The following is a 14,455-nucleotide window of genomic DNA, read 5'->3' as shown; positions in this document are numbered from 1 at the left end:
AGGAGCCACATTTGTACCAATGTCTTACAATTCTAAGTTTAATTAGTGTGCTGAATTAATGCTGCATTTCAATTCACTTGATCAACATTGAGCTGAACTTTGTCCACATTGCTTAATGCTCCAACTGAATAGGATTGAGCTGTCTGCCTCTGAGAATGGCATTGCAAAATCAGGTGCTTTATGTCAGGATTTGCAACCCTCAATCTTTTGCAGGTCATGAGTTGCCTCCCAAAATTAGTATTGGGTTTGTGCTGAAGTTTTTGTAACCTTTGGAAAGTATTTGCTGATTATACCTATCCACCTCTGAACTGAAGTGAACAATATAATGTAATATAAGCTTGACCAATTAGTGTGCAGAGATTTCTGGTGAAAACTGCAGGCCCTAACTTTAGCAATTCTTGATTTGAGCTTGAATAAAGTTTGGGATATTAATTCTGCAATTCTCCTGACATGCTATAAATATGCCTTTTAACTAGATTTGCAAATGTTGTTCTTGTGTAGGAATGGAATACAAATATAAAGCCTGGAAATGGGATATTTTCCTAAATGTTGATATCTTTGATGGAACAACTTCTGTTTGTTATACCTGCATAGTAGCTGGAACACTTGTATTGAAAACTCAGAGCAAACTTCAAACAGGGGACATTGGCAATAGACAGGAGTGGGAACTTGCTCTGATGACCCCTCTTGAAGCCATTAAAGCTGTCATAAGTTAAACATAGATTGGAGGGGGGTGATGTTGAACCTAGCACCTTATTGGGCTTGATCGTTTAGATAAAGCTGGGAATTAAATGCTGAATAATTGGTGGGGGGCAGGGGGGTGGTGGGTGGGGGATGATGCTATCATCCACTATCTGACTTGGAACTTTGTTGTTCATTAAACAAACAAGGCATTTATTTTAAAAAGAAAATGTTGCTTTATCCTCTTCTTTCAGGAAGAATCCCGTGTTCTCAGAGTCAAGGTTATTTCAGGCATTGATCTGGCTAAAAAAGACATCTTTGGAGCCAGGTATGTAGTAGCTACACCCATTTTACAGGATTTTTATTGCAATGAAATTGATTAAAAGCTGAGCATGTAGAGGTGAATGCCTTGGACAGTGACTTATAAATATACCGAAGGAAACTAAAATGTTGTTTTCAGATACAGAGATATAATGGGGCAGAATTTTATGGCCTGCCACTGGTCAAAGGGGTTGGTGAAAGAAGGGAACACCAATGAAGCTTTCCAGGTGATTTTCCCACTTGCACTTGACTTGAATACAATTTTATGTAGCTGGGAGATGCCCATGGAGGTCCTAATTGAAGCCCTTAGGTGGCTAATTATTCAACATTTGAGGACTACTTCCCACTCTGTCACAATTTTCTGGCCAACTGGAGGAGTAGGAAGAGATGCTCAATGAGTCATGCTGTTCAGGGTCTGGGTGGGAAAGAGACAGCTCCATCACTGGCCCCCTTCCCAAATCAGATGTTGTCATCTCTTTTGCAGCCCCAACCACCACCTCCCCAGCACCCTTGGGTCTCGTATCCCTTCCCTGCCACATGACCCATAACTATCTTGTATTGTGGGCTCCAGCACTTCGAGTGGACCTGCTAAAGTCCTTCTGGTGGCTATGCTCCCATTGTTCCATCAGCAGTGCTGGGACTAGAGTGCTGCCAACCAATCAAATTGACTGGCAGCTCTTGGAGGCAGGAATTCCTCCCAAATGATGGTTGGAAGTTGCATCTCTATTCCTTTAACACTTCACAGCAAGTAAAATGCCTTTGAGTAGTGCAATAATTGATAGGAATGTTTTTTTCAAGTGGTGAGGCATCTAAAAAATCCTGGCCAATGTGTACTTTTTCCACTGGAGGGTTGTTCCAAAATAAATCAACTCGTTCAAGTGGAGACAGTGGGAATGTTACAGGTTAAAATCGCCTTGATAGCTGGTCGAATTATATTCCATTAGTTGGTATATTTAATTTGTAAGGAAAAAGGTCTGGAACTGAAAGTTGGTCTCCATAGTAGTGACCTTGAAACTACTGTCACAAGCATCCACCTGTTTAATAATGTTCTGAAGAGATGGAAATCTGCAATTTTTAGCCTTTCTGGCCTACATGTTACTCCAGACCCCCATCAATATGGTTGACTTTTTTGCCCTCTGAAATGGCCAGCAAACCATTCATTTTTATCAAACCTTCACCGTTATACTGCAATCCTGGGACTCTGTCCCCAATAGCATTGAGTATGTGTACTCCACATGGACTGTATTGGTTGAAGAAGGTGGCTCACCATTACTGTTTCGAGGGCCAATTTGTGATGGGCAACAAATGCTGGCTTTGCCAGTTACTCTCATTTCCTAAGAATGAATCAAAAAACAAGTATGTATTCAGGGATTCTTAACAGCATAATTTTAAAAAGGAGGCAGGGGATAACTGGTACAAACAAACATAATTCAGTCTCTGTTTGTAAAATCTTATATATCTTTATATATCTTTTTAATAACAGAGTTGTCGTGATGGGAGACTTCAATTTCCCAAACATCGACTGGAATATCCCTAGGGTAAGGGGTATAGATGGGGAGGAGTTTGTTAGGTGTGTTCAGGAGGGTTTCCTGACGCAGTATGTGGACAAGCCTACGAGGGGAGAGGCTGTACTTGACCTGGTACTGGCGAATGAACCAGGGCAGGTGATGGATCTTTCGGTAGGAGAGCATCTTGGATATGGTGACCATAATTCTATCTCCTTCACAATTGCGTTGGAACGAGATAGGATCAGGCAGGCTAGGAAGGTGTTTGTCTGGGGTAAGGGGAGATACGAAGAAGTCAGGAAGTTACTTGGACAAATAAACTGGAAGGAGGCGTTCTTAGGGAAAAGTACCGAAGGAAGGTGGCAGATATTCAAGGAATGTGTGTCTGGAGCTCTGAATGACAACGTTCCGATGAGACGAGGGGGTTTTGGTGGGTCGAGGGAACCGTGGTGCACAAAGGATGTGTTGAACCTAGTCAGGAAGAAAAGGAAGGTGTACAAGAGGTTCAGGGAATTAGGAGATGTTAAAGATCTTGAGGAGTATAAGGACTGTAGGAGGGAACTTAAAAGGAGAGCCAGAAGGGGTCATGAGAAGACCTTGGCGAGTAAGATTAAGGAGAATCCCAAGGCCTTCTATAAATATGTGAAAGGTAAAAGGATAAGAAGAGAAGGGATAGGACCGATAAAAGGTGAGGGGGGAAAGGTTTGTGTGGAACCAGAAGAAATGGCGGAGGTGCTTAACGAGTACTTCGCCTCAGTATTCACGGTGGAAGCCGATCTGGGAGATTTTGTTATGGATTTGCAGCAGATGGAAAGGATTGAGTACGTGAATATTAAGGAGGAGGATGTGTTGGAACTTTTGAATTCTATCAAGGTAGATAAGTCGCCGGGACCAGATGGGATGTACCCCAGGATACTGTGGGAGGCGAGGGAAGAGATTGCAGAGCCCCTGGCGATGATCTTTGCGTCGTCAATGGAGACGGGAGAGGTTCCAGAGGATTGGAGGATTGCGGATGTAGTTCCTATTTTTAAGAAAGGGAACAGAGATAGCCCGGGAAATTACCGACCGGTGAGTCTGACCTCAGTGGTTGGTAAGCTGATGGAGAGGCTTCTGAGGGACAAGATTTACGAACATTTGGAGAGGTTTGACATGATCAGGAATAGTCAGCATGGATTTGTCAAGGGCAGGTCGTGCCTTACAAGCCTAGTTGAGTTCTTCGATAATGTGACTGAACACATTGACGAAGGAAGTGCCGTGGACGTAGTGTACATGGACTTCAGCAAGGCGTTTGATAAGGTCCCCCATGCAAGACTTCTTGAGAAGGTGAGAGGGCATGGGATCCAAGGGCCTTTGGCCTTGTGGATCCAGAACTGGCTTGCCTGCAGAAGGCAGAGAGTGGTTGTGGATGGGGCTTTTTCCGAATGGAGGTCAGTCACCAGCGGAGTGCCTCAAGGATCTGTTCTGGGACCCTTGTTGTTTGTCATTTTCATAAATGACCTGGATGAGGAAGTGGAGGGATGGGTAAGTAAGTTCGCTGATGACACGAAGGTCGGTGGTGTTGTGGATGATCTGGAAGGATGGCAAAAGTTGCAGCAGGACATAGATAGGATGCAGGACTGGGCGGAGAAGTGGCAGATGGACTTCAACGCGGATAAATGTGTAGTCGTCCATTTTGGCAGAACCAACGGGATGAACGAGTACACTATTAAGGGCAGAAGTCTGAGTAGTGTTGAGGAGCAGAAGGATCTTGGGGTCCGGGTCCACAGGACTCTTAAATCGGCCTCGCAGGTGGAGGAGGTGGTCAAGAAGGCGTATGGTGTACTGGCCTTCATTAATCGAGGGATTGAGTTTAGGAGTCGGGAGGTAATGCTGGAACTTTATAAGACCCTTGTCAGGCCTCATTTGGAGTATTGTGCGCAGTTCTGGTCGCCTCACTATAGGAAAGATGTAGAAGCTATTGAAAGGGTGCAGAGGAGATTTACAAGGATGTTGCCTGGACTGGGAGGCATGCCTTATGAAGTTAGGTTGAGGGAGCTGGGACTCTTTTCCCTGGAGAGACGAAGGTTGAGAGGCGACCTGATAGAAGTTTACAAAATGTTGAGAGGAATAGATAGGGTGGACTCTCAGAGGTTATTTCCCCGGTTTGAAATGGTCGCTACGAGAGGACACAGATTTAAGGTGCGGGGAGGGAGGTTCAGAAGTGATGTTAGGGGTAAGTTTTTCACTCAGAGGGTGGTGAGTGAATGGAATCGGCTGCCGTCAGTGGTGGTGGAGGCGAACTCGCTGGGGTCTTTTAAAAGACTTCTGGATGAGTATATGGGGTTTAATGAGATTGAGGGTTATAGATAGGTCTGTAGGTTGGTAGGTGATGTGGTCGGCGCAACTTGTGGGCCGAAGGGCCTGTTTGTGCTGTAGTGTTCTATGTTCTAATATCTCACCAGCGACATTTTTGGCATCTTGCTGGATTTTGCGCATGTGTTGCTATTCACGCCAGCTCTGACGAAGGGTCATGCAGACTCGAAACATTGGCTCTAATCTCTCTCCATTGATACTGTCAGACCTGCTGGGTTTCTCCAGCATTTTCTGTGTCTGTTCACCTGTGTTTGCCGTGGGTGCAATATCCCGACCAGTCCTGAGCTCCAAAAGAGTTCAATCTTACATTTCTACTTAATTCTCTTTAAAAGTTACTCACCTTACAGGAGCGACCTCGTTGTTCCACTGGAGCACAGCAGAGAGGGAGCAATTTGTGAGAGGATTGCTGGGGGTAACCTACATTGATTATTTAAGTAACTTTTTTTTAGTGGAGTTTTTTTGTTAAAGTTTAAACCAGAAACCAGAAGGAGTTCGCAGGGAGGCCTGGGAAGAGTAAGGGCGTGGAATGCCCTGCCTGCAGCAGTTGTGGACTCGCCAACTTTAAGGGCATTCAAATGGTTAGTGGATAGGCATATGGATAACATTGGAATAGTTTAGGTTAGAGGCTCATTAGATTGGTTCCACTGGTCGGCGCAACATCAAGGGCCGAAGGGCCTGTACTGCGCTGTAATGTTCTATGTTCTATGTTCTATATCATAGTCTGTTTCATATAATTTGATATTTCTAGTTAAACAGCAAAATTTTGGAAGTACTGTCAAAGCTTTTCACAGACTGAGGAGCTGAGCTACAGCTCGCAAAACTAAAGTTGTCCAATGCCACCAGTGGCCATTTAATTAGTGAAAAATTCATAACAGTTTTTTTTTGAAATATGAGAATGGAATATATGATAGGAAAATATTGACTTGCAAGAATGATTTTTCACGTGCAAACGTAACAATTTTAACATATATGTTTGCAAGTTCTTGTTTTTCTGTTTAGGTGAGCAGATGACAGCAGTGTGTTTGTTTCTTTTTTGGGGCGTTACCCCATTGTAGCAAAGTGTGGCATGCATTGGCCAGCAAATTATTTCTCTGTATTCAAATAGTGGCCTTGAGCCTTTTATGACAGCCTGAAATTAAGTTTGCTTCAATGCCTATACATGCTTTTTCTTTCTTCAGTTTGAGTTGAACAGCAAAAAAGACTATCCCATCAGTAGTTTTGATATTTAATTCAACTGTACACAATTATCGATCACCGTTTTTTACAAACTGCAAGCCTTTTTATTCCAAGCAAAAAACCTTCATCTTCATTCTATGGGTTGAAATGAATTTGTAGCTCAGTGGTGATCTTTTATTTAATTGTTCCACCTTTCCTGATTCTGGACGTCATTTTCATAAGAAAGTAATCAGAGTATAGCAGAAAGGGCAGGGTGAGTAATCCACATAACATCAACTATTTTAAGGTTTATGATCTGCTCTATATCTATACTGTCTAAAATTCTACTTGCTTTCTTGATTGTGCATGTTGTGCTGCCATCAATATTTCCAAGATTCCTCCTGCATTGTTTTTTGTAGCCATTTTCTGTTGTGAGGCATTATTATACTTTACACTAATCTCAGTATTTGTTCATTGATCTCAGCTTCCCAAACTATCCAGGAACTTGGCTGTTTGATCTGCCTCCTTATGACTTTTGACAGTCATGAATCGTTTTCTTCCGTTTACAAATTTGGAAAGTTTTGTTTATTTGATTTGAGGTATTAATATGCATCAAGAAATCAAGTCTCCTTACACCAACCCCATCATGTATTTTAAAATCCATATTGACTGTACATTATTTGATTTTCTGTTTTATAGATTTTTTTTCTGACATCTTTTGAGATAAAGTTCCATCACTTCTCCTAACACTGATAAGCCAACATGTGTATAACTTTGTATAAAGTGGCTATGTCATTATGTCAGAATTGGTTCGACAGGTAGTAAAAGGAATAAAGAACATGGTAGGAATATGGAATTAGGAATACTACAAGAAGATGAATACTTGCGCAAACTCTAATAAAACAGGAAATTTTGGAAATATCCAGTAGATCTGGCAGCATGTGAGAAGAGAAATAGTGTTAATGTTTCAGGTCTGTGACCTTTCATCATTATAAGTACTTTTGTGTCAAAATTTGGATCATATTACAAAATCTGAAAGATTGACAGCAGTTTGGGACAAATATGGATTTGAATTTTGAATGAAGTTTTTATACTCATTTGGCCCTGTGTCAACTACTACTGAACTGGCTGGCAGCATCCTGATGTTTTTGACGGTATTCCTTTGACCAAAACTACTACTATTTTTTGTCAACTGGACAATTTTAACATGCTATCTAGTCTTCAAAATGAACAAAGTTGCTGCTACGTGGTGTGAAAGGAAAAGTGAACTTGGGTGTCTAATAGTTGCAAGTGATCAAGTTATTCATAGAGATTTTTTAATGGCTGCAGCAAACCCCCATTTGGCTTTGAGGGAGGGGAAGTAGCACTTCCTACAGCATCTGAAGTGCAGGGAAACCTAACATAGAAAAGAAAACAATTGACACAATGTTCCTAATGAAAGGACTGCCAATTAGCATTTATTTATAGGAGTTTTTCATTATGGACATAGACCGATTAAAAAATCTGTTGAGATTATCCAAACTCAATTTGATACCCATGCAGCTGTTAATGAGAGCAATAACTTTCATCGTATCTGTATGAGATACGTTGAAACTAATGCAACTATTGATTATTTACTTTGCCATTCAACAATATTTTGTCTAATTTAAAGACCTTGACTGTGGCTCAATGATGGACCACTTGCTTCAATCAGAAAATCATGGGATCTAGTCCCATTCCAGAAACTTGAGTCTGATATCTAACCTGACTCTCAAGGATAGAAGTTACTGTCTTGAGGTGAGATGTTGAATCAAGTTCTACTGCCCTCTCCCAACTATCAAGTAAAAATGGATTATCTGGCTACTTGTATCAGTACTGATTGTGAGGCGTTATGAGATGGGGAGAGGTTTTTGATTTAAATCTATTACAATGTGACTACACACTTCAGAGTACTTACTTAGCCATGAAAGAGAAAGCAATCATGAAATGCACTATTTATTTAAAAAAAGTCAAAGTCTGTCCCCAGACTCAAGCTTCAACCAGTTCTACCTCCTGCCAAATAACCTTGTTTAGAATATAAAGGCTAAATACTACAGATGCTGGAATCTGAAACAAAAATAGAAATTGATGGAAAATCTCAGCAGGTGTGATAGCATTTGTGGAGAGAGAATAGAGCCAACATTTTGATCTGGACGAGCCTTTGTCAGAGCAAATGGTTTTGAATATTTTGGATCACAGTGTAGAATAAATTTAACACATTAGATATGCGAAGTGCACTCTACTTGCATTCACAAAACTTTCCACGCTGAGGCTTTTCATCACCTCGTGTCTGAGTCTGTTGTCAGCTAACTGATCAATTAGTCAACAACGCCATTATTTTGCCATGTGGCTGCCAAGATGGGTGGAAGTGAGCTCCATAGGCCTTGTCTAGCAATTTCCATGCCCTGCTTGTGTTTTATGTTTCCATGTTATTTGCTGAACACATGGAATGGCTGTTAATTGCCGATACAAAAATCACTGCAACTTAAAAGCAATTGGAAATACTTTCACAAGTTAAGGCATTAAAAAGGCGAGCACCAAATCAATTGAAATTCTGGACATCCAATGCTGGGAAGATGCGAGTGTGAGAAGAGTAAAAGATGAATGAAGAATTTACTCCTGTTGCTGGAGCCTTTTAATCTTTTTCATCTATGATCTTGATACAACTTCCTGGTGCTCAGTAATGTTGAAAATGTCTTTGCCAATTTGTGCACTGACCCCACTCACAGTAATGAGATAGTGACAAGATTATCTGTTTTTGGATACGTTTTTTCCGGTACAAATATTGTTCAGGACACCAAAGAGAATTGCTCCTGCTCCAAATCATGGCATGGCATTTGTTTTACATTCCTCTGAGAAAGCAGATGATTTGCTTTTAATACCTTTGTCCAGAGGCAGCATCTTTGAGAGTGCAGGACTCCCCCCATACTGTGTTAGAATGTCAATCTCAAGTCAGATCCCTGGAGCTGGACTTCATGTGCAATCTTCTGACTTGGGTAATTTATACTGTCATTGAGCCATGTCAACATTAATCCAAATTTTGCGGTAAGCAGTGAAGCAAGAGCGCTTGAATTTCTTTGAAGAAATCTGGAAAGCTCTTGCAAATTCTGTGGCTTAGATTTAATCTTTTCAGACATTTAATTGAACTGATAAGCCAGCTGTAAGGGATTCCTGGCATCCATCAACAGACAGTGGTGCTATCAAGCAGAATAAGCAGACAGTAACTTTCGAGAACTTGTGGGCAGATGACCATAAAATAGTAAGCAAGTTTTATCTTTCAATTTTTAAAATTTCATGGAAAGTGAAATAAAAATTGAAATGCATACATGGGATTAAGCTGGAAACTGAAATAACAAGCATTGACATTTTAATATTTTGAAGATTACGATCTTTTTAAATCCATGAATGCAAATTCCACATAGACAAATTCAGTTTTTCAAGACTAGAAAAATTGTTCAGTTATAACTGACACATTACGTTCTTAAAATGCAATTCCATCCTATTGAACAAGGCTCAACCTTTTCAAGGGCTTTTACAGCAGGAATAATGTAGACTGTGGAAGTTCACGTCAACTCAGTGATTTCTAATTGATTCCTTTCAGAAGACTTCAGCACAGGGAGGAGTGGTGAATCATTAATAGCAACCTCTAGGCTTCCCTATTTACTTGTGTGTATATGGATGGTAAAAGTTTGATGTGCATTGAGTAATGACAGTTAAGAGTCTCTTCATGAATACAATCATAAAACCCAGGCCAATGTGCTAATGTATTGCAGAAGAGAAATAGAGTCCAACACTCAGCGGAAGGTTAGGAGATATGACTGATGGTGCCAGAAAGGTTGTCAGGAGCTTTTTGAAGACAGGAAGAGAAGCAGCATAAATGCAATATAAAAAGATTAAGAGTGGCAACTCTAAATGTTTAAAGTAGATCACGTCAGCTGGTTGATGTCAATGGCATCAAACGCTACTGATTTCACGGAAGGCTAGACTGTCATAGTTATTGTACCAAATAATGTCAGTGACTTTCAACAGGGTTCCCTGTATTCTGATCAGGGTAAAGATTGGTCTGCAACGCTTCAACCAGGCAGTTATGGGAAAGATTTATGTGGTGATTCCACATCTGAAGTACTGTGTACAGTATTGATCTTGTTATTTAAGGAAAGGTGTAAATGTGTTAGCAGTTCAGAGAAGGTTTACTAGACTGATTTCAGGAATGGGCAGGTTGTATTTACTAGTGTTTAGAAGAGGAGTAAAAAGTGACATACTCAAAACTTTAAGTCCTGAGGGCTGTTTACAAGGTGGATATGGAAAGGATGTTTCCTTTTGTCAAATTGAGAATGAAGGATCACTCATTTAAGACAGATGAGGAGAATCTTTGTTTGGGAATTGAGTTGTTGGAACCTCTTCCTCAAAAGGCAATGGAAACAGAGCCTTTAAATGTTTTTAAGGCAGAGCGTGGTAATTCTTGATTAACAAGGTGGTGAATGGTTATTCGTAAGCAGGAATATGGGATTGAAGTTACAAGCAGATCAGTTATGATCGTGTTGAGTGGCAGAGCAGGCTTGAGGGGCAGAGTGGCCCACTTCCTGCTCCTAATTTGTATGCTTGAACATTCGACTTAAAAATTTACAGCAAACAAGGAGGATCATTGTGTCTGTGCTGACCAAAAAAGAGCTATCCCATCTAATCCCACTTTCCAGTTCTTGGTCCACAGCTCTGTAAGATAGTGCACATCCAAGCAATTCTTAATTGTATTGTGTTTCTGCTTCTCTGTCTTTTAATCAGTGAGTCCCAGACCACAGCTGCCTTCTGGATGAACAAGGTTCCTCTGTATCCCCCTGCAACTCTTCTACCCAGTACTTTAACTCTATACCTCTGATTATTACCCTCTGAGGAAAATAGTTTCTTCCTATGCACTCTGTCTAGGTGCCTCATAATTTTATTTACCTGAATTAAATCTCCCCTTGGCTGCTTCTATTCTAACGAAAAATACCAGAAACCATCAAAATTTTCTCGTGGCTAAAATTCTATGTTCCTGGCAACATACTTTTAAATCTCATCTGTACCTCCCTGGTGTAGTTGTGAAAATAATTTTGAAGGGATTAATTATCTTGATTCTTGCCTCCCATTCTTCAATGGGGCATTTTAGTTCTATTTTAATTTCTTTAGATTTTGTCAGACATTGGCTTTATGGTGTGATGCCATTGAGATTATATTTCAAGGCATTATAGACTATTTATGCAGGACTTTTAATTGAATAATTGGAGTTTTGACATAAAGGCCATTAAGTTGTAATGAAATAAAAGGTCAAAATCAATCTTTTCCTTCACATTTCTCTTAGAAATTGCATTTGTGGCTGATAAGTTTATTCAGCAATGCCACAAACTGAAGTTCATATGAATAAGGTAGTAAAAGATCGATTAAGACTAAAGTTTCCAAGCATAATGCGTAGTATGCTTGTGAAATATTGATATCGCCGTGTCTGGGTAGTTAGATTGATTCAGATATATTTTGCAGTGGTTGAAGTGGCCGTTTTTGTTTCTTGCAGTGCTATTTCCATGACGCCACATCCCATTACAAAGGTCCAATCAATCAAAATTTTACAAATTGCTCTTCAACAATTTTGTCTTTATTAATAAAACTTCTTTCTGCATCTTTGTCTGTGTTGTCTTTTATTCTGTGGCAGTTTAATCACAGGCTTAATTACGTATAAGCCTATTGCATCTGTCTCTATGAATGAGAAAAATTACATTTTGTGTAATGGAGTACTGCTTTCCAGTGTGGAGTCAGCTGTGTGGTGGTATGATTGCTTTGTGGCTGTATCATTTGATGAGTAAGCCAGAGACCTGGATGATCCACAGATGAGTTCAAAGCTCACCATAGCAGCTGCAAAATTGAAATTCTGTTGATTAATGTGAGATGAGAAAAAGCTAATATCAGAAATGGTGATTGTGTAAGTGCAAGAATCTTGTAAAAACCCAGTTGGTGGTTCAGAAAAGAAAATCCACCATCCTTGCCTCGTCTGTATGTGACTTCAGACACAATTAATCTCCAGGAAATTAAGAATTGTTGAACATGTACTGTTTTCCTGCTTCTGCATACTTAAGTGCATGTCAGCTCTCCCAAACTGAAGTAGTTATCAATAAGCAAGAAATCCAGCCGTTTCATTATTTAGTGCATTTTTCTCAGGTTGGCTGTAAATATATGTGGTTAAAGTTTATTTATTTGTGTCGCAATTAGGCTTACATTAACACTGCAATGAAGTTACTGTGAAAATCCCCTAGTCACCACACTCCGGCACTTGTTCGGGTACACTGAGGGAGAATTTAGCATGGCCTTTGTACCTAACCAGCACGTCTTTCAGACTGTGGGAGGAAACTGGAAGAAATGGGCAGAATGTGCACAAACAAATGACCTAAGCTGGGAATCGAACCTGGCTCCCTGGTATTGTGAGGCAGCAGTGCTAACCACTGTGCCACCCCGATGTAGAGTACATTGAACCAGTTCCTTAAGCCCTGTGATTAACTAAAGTTCTTTAAAAGGGATTAAAGTTGCTTTCTTCTGAACAATCTCTCAGATCACTATAGCGTCTGTGGTATAAGAACATAAGAACATAAGAAATAGGAGCAGGAGTAGGCCATCTAGCCCTTCGAGCCTGCCCCGCCATTCAATAAGATCATGGCTGATCTGTCGTGGCTCAGTTCCACTTTCCCGCCCTCTCCCCATAACCCTTAATCCCTTCTCCTATCAAAAACCCATCAACCCGCTTCTTAAAAATATTTAGCGAGGCAGCCTCCACCACTTCAATGGGCAGAGAATTCCAGAGATTCACCACCCTTTGAGTGAAGAAGTTCCTCCTCAACTCCGTTCTAAACCGCCTCCCCTTTATCTTGAGGCTGTGCCCCCTAGTCCTACTGTCTTTTTTGAGCGGGAAGAGTCTCTCCACCTCTATCCTATCCATCCCATTCATCATCTTATACGTCTCAATGAGATCTCCCCTCATTCTTCTAAACTCTAACGAGTACAAGCCTAGTTTATTCATGACGGGACCAAACCTGAATACGGCACTCAAGTCATGGTTTCATCAATGACTTGTATAATGATAAAATGTGTAATTTAGTACGGTATCCTGTTTGCTAAGACTGCAGATTCACCACTTGTTTTTGGACCTTAGCGATTTGTGTGAAATAGCTCCTGGATCAGTTTCCCCCTCAACTTCTTTCAGTGTTGTTCCATGAGGTGTATTTTCTGCTGACTCTATTAAATGAATGACACAACATTTTTTTGAGATTAAGTATAATAAACCATCAATGCTCCACCAATTTTTGTTTGTTTTGGGCAGGCTGCAATCATCTTTGAGGACTGATATCTTCTCCATGGGCAACTTAAATTTTAAAAGCCCCTCAACTTTGACAATGTTGCAAATGGCCTATTTAATTTTAAGCATTGCACATAGTGGCATAGTATTGCTGTTTTCCCACAGGTCCTGTTCTATTTCTCCTCAGAAGGTTCTGTTTCACTTGCACCTCTCACTAGTTCTTGCGTACCTCTCTGCTCAGGGGGCACATTATAGTTCTAATCTCATAAGTCTCAACTCGCTTTTCTCCTTGGTCCCATTTCCTTTGCTCCATTTGTGCCCCATTCGACCTTCCCTATCATGTGCCTGTCTTGATTAATTTACTTTCGCTTGTCTCACAAGGACTCTAAGTGTTTTGGCCGACAAACTGCCCAAATAAACATTGTAGTTTTCGTGACTTGAATCAATGCTGTCGCACCATACCCATGTTGTACGACTTGGCATTATGTCAGTGAAACTTTGAAATACAGAAACTAGAAGCAGGAGTAGGCCATTTGGTCCTTTGAGTTTACTCCATCTTTCATTATGATCATAGCAGATAATCAAATTTAATACCTTGATTCCCCCTTCCTCCTCCCCCTCCCATATCCCTTGATCCCTTTAGTCCCAAGAGCTATATCTGATTTCTTCTTGAAATCACATATTTTGGCCTAAAACTACATTTCTGTGGTAGTGAATTCCACAAATTCACCACTCAATATCCACCCCTCTCAATTTGCATCTACTGAAATAATAATGTCTTCCTATTATTATTATTATTATTATTATTATTATTATTATTATTATTATTATTACCAAAGTGGTTAATCACCCATTTATCTACATTTTACCTTGTCTACCACGCATATGCCCATGCACTCAGCCTATCCAAATCACGCTAAAGCATCTCTGCATCTTCCTCACAGCTCACTCTCCCACCCAACTTCGTATCATCTGCACATTTGGAGATAATACATTTCGTTCCCTCTTCAAAATCATTAATATAATAATGTGAACCGTTGGGAGCTTAGCACAGATCCCTGCAGTAACCCTCTAGTCATTATCTGCTAATCAGAAAAAGACTCATTTA

The 14,455-nt window shown here is 40.5% G+C and overlaps 1 protein-coding gene across 3 annotated transcripts in view; it reads left to right on the top strand.

Moving 5' to 3' along the window:
• The window catches only part of nedd4l (NEDD4 like E3 ubiquitin protein ligase), a 427,841-nt gene that overhangs the window by 124,830 nt on the left and 288,556 nt on the right, over positions 1-14,455 (top strand). For 2 of the 3 annotated variants that reach the window (XM_080181786.1, XM_080181795.1), the window contains exon 2: positions 936-1,009. The exons of the other annotated variant lie outside the window; for it this stretch is intronic. In XM_080181786.1, coding sequence (XP_080037912.1) covers positions 936-1,009 — 74 coding nt within the window. The remainder of the gene's footprint in view (positions 1-935; positions 1,010-14,455) is intronic. 3 annotated transcript variants of the gene reach the window in all.

This window comes from Carcharhinus amblyrhynchos, chromosome 1 (genome assembly GCF_965287045.1).
Source record: "Carcharhinus amblyrhynchos chromosome 1, sCarAmb.v2.hapA, whole genome shotgun sequence".
Taxonomy (NCBI): Eukaryota; Metazoa; Chordata; class Chondrichthyes; order Carcharhiniformes; family Carcharhinidae; genus Carcharhinus; species Carcharhinus amblyrhynchos.
This window is presented reverse-complemented; position numbering and strand designations above follow the sequence as displayed.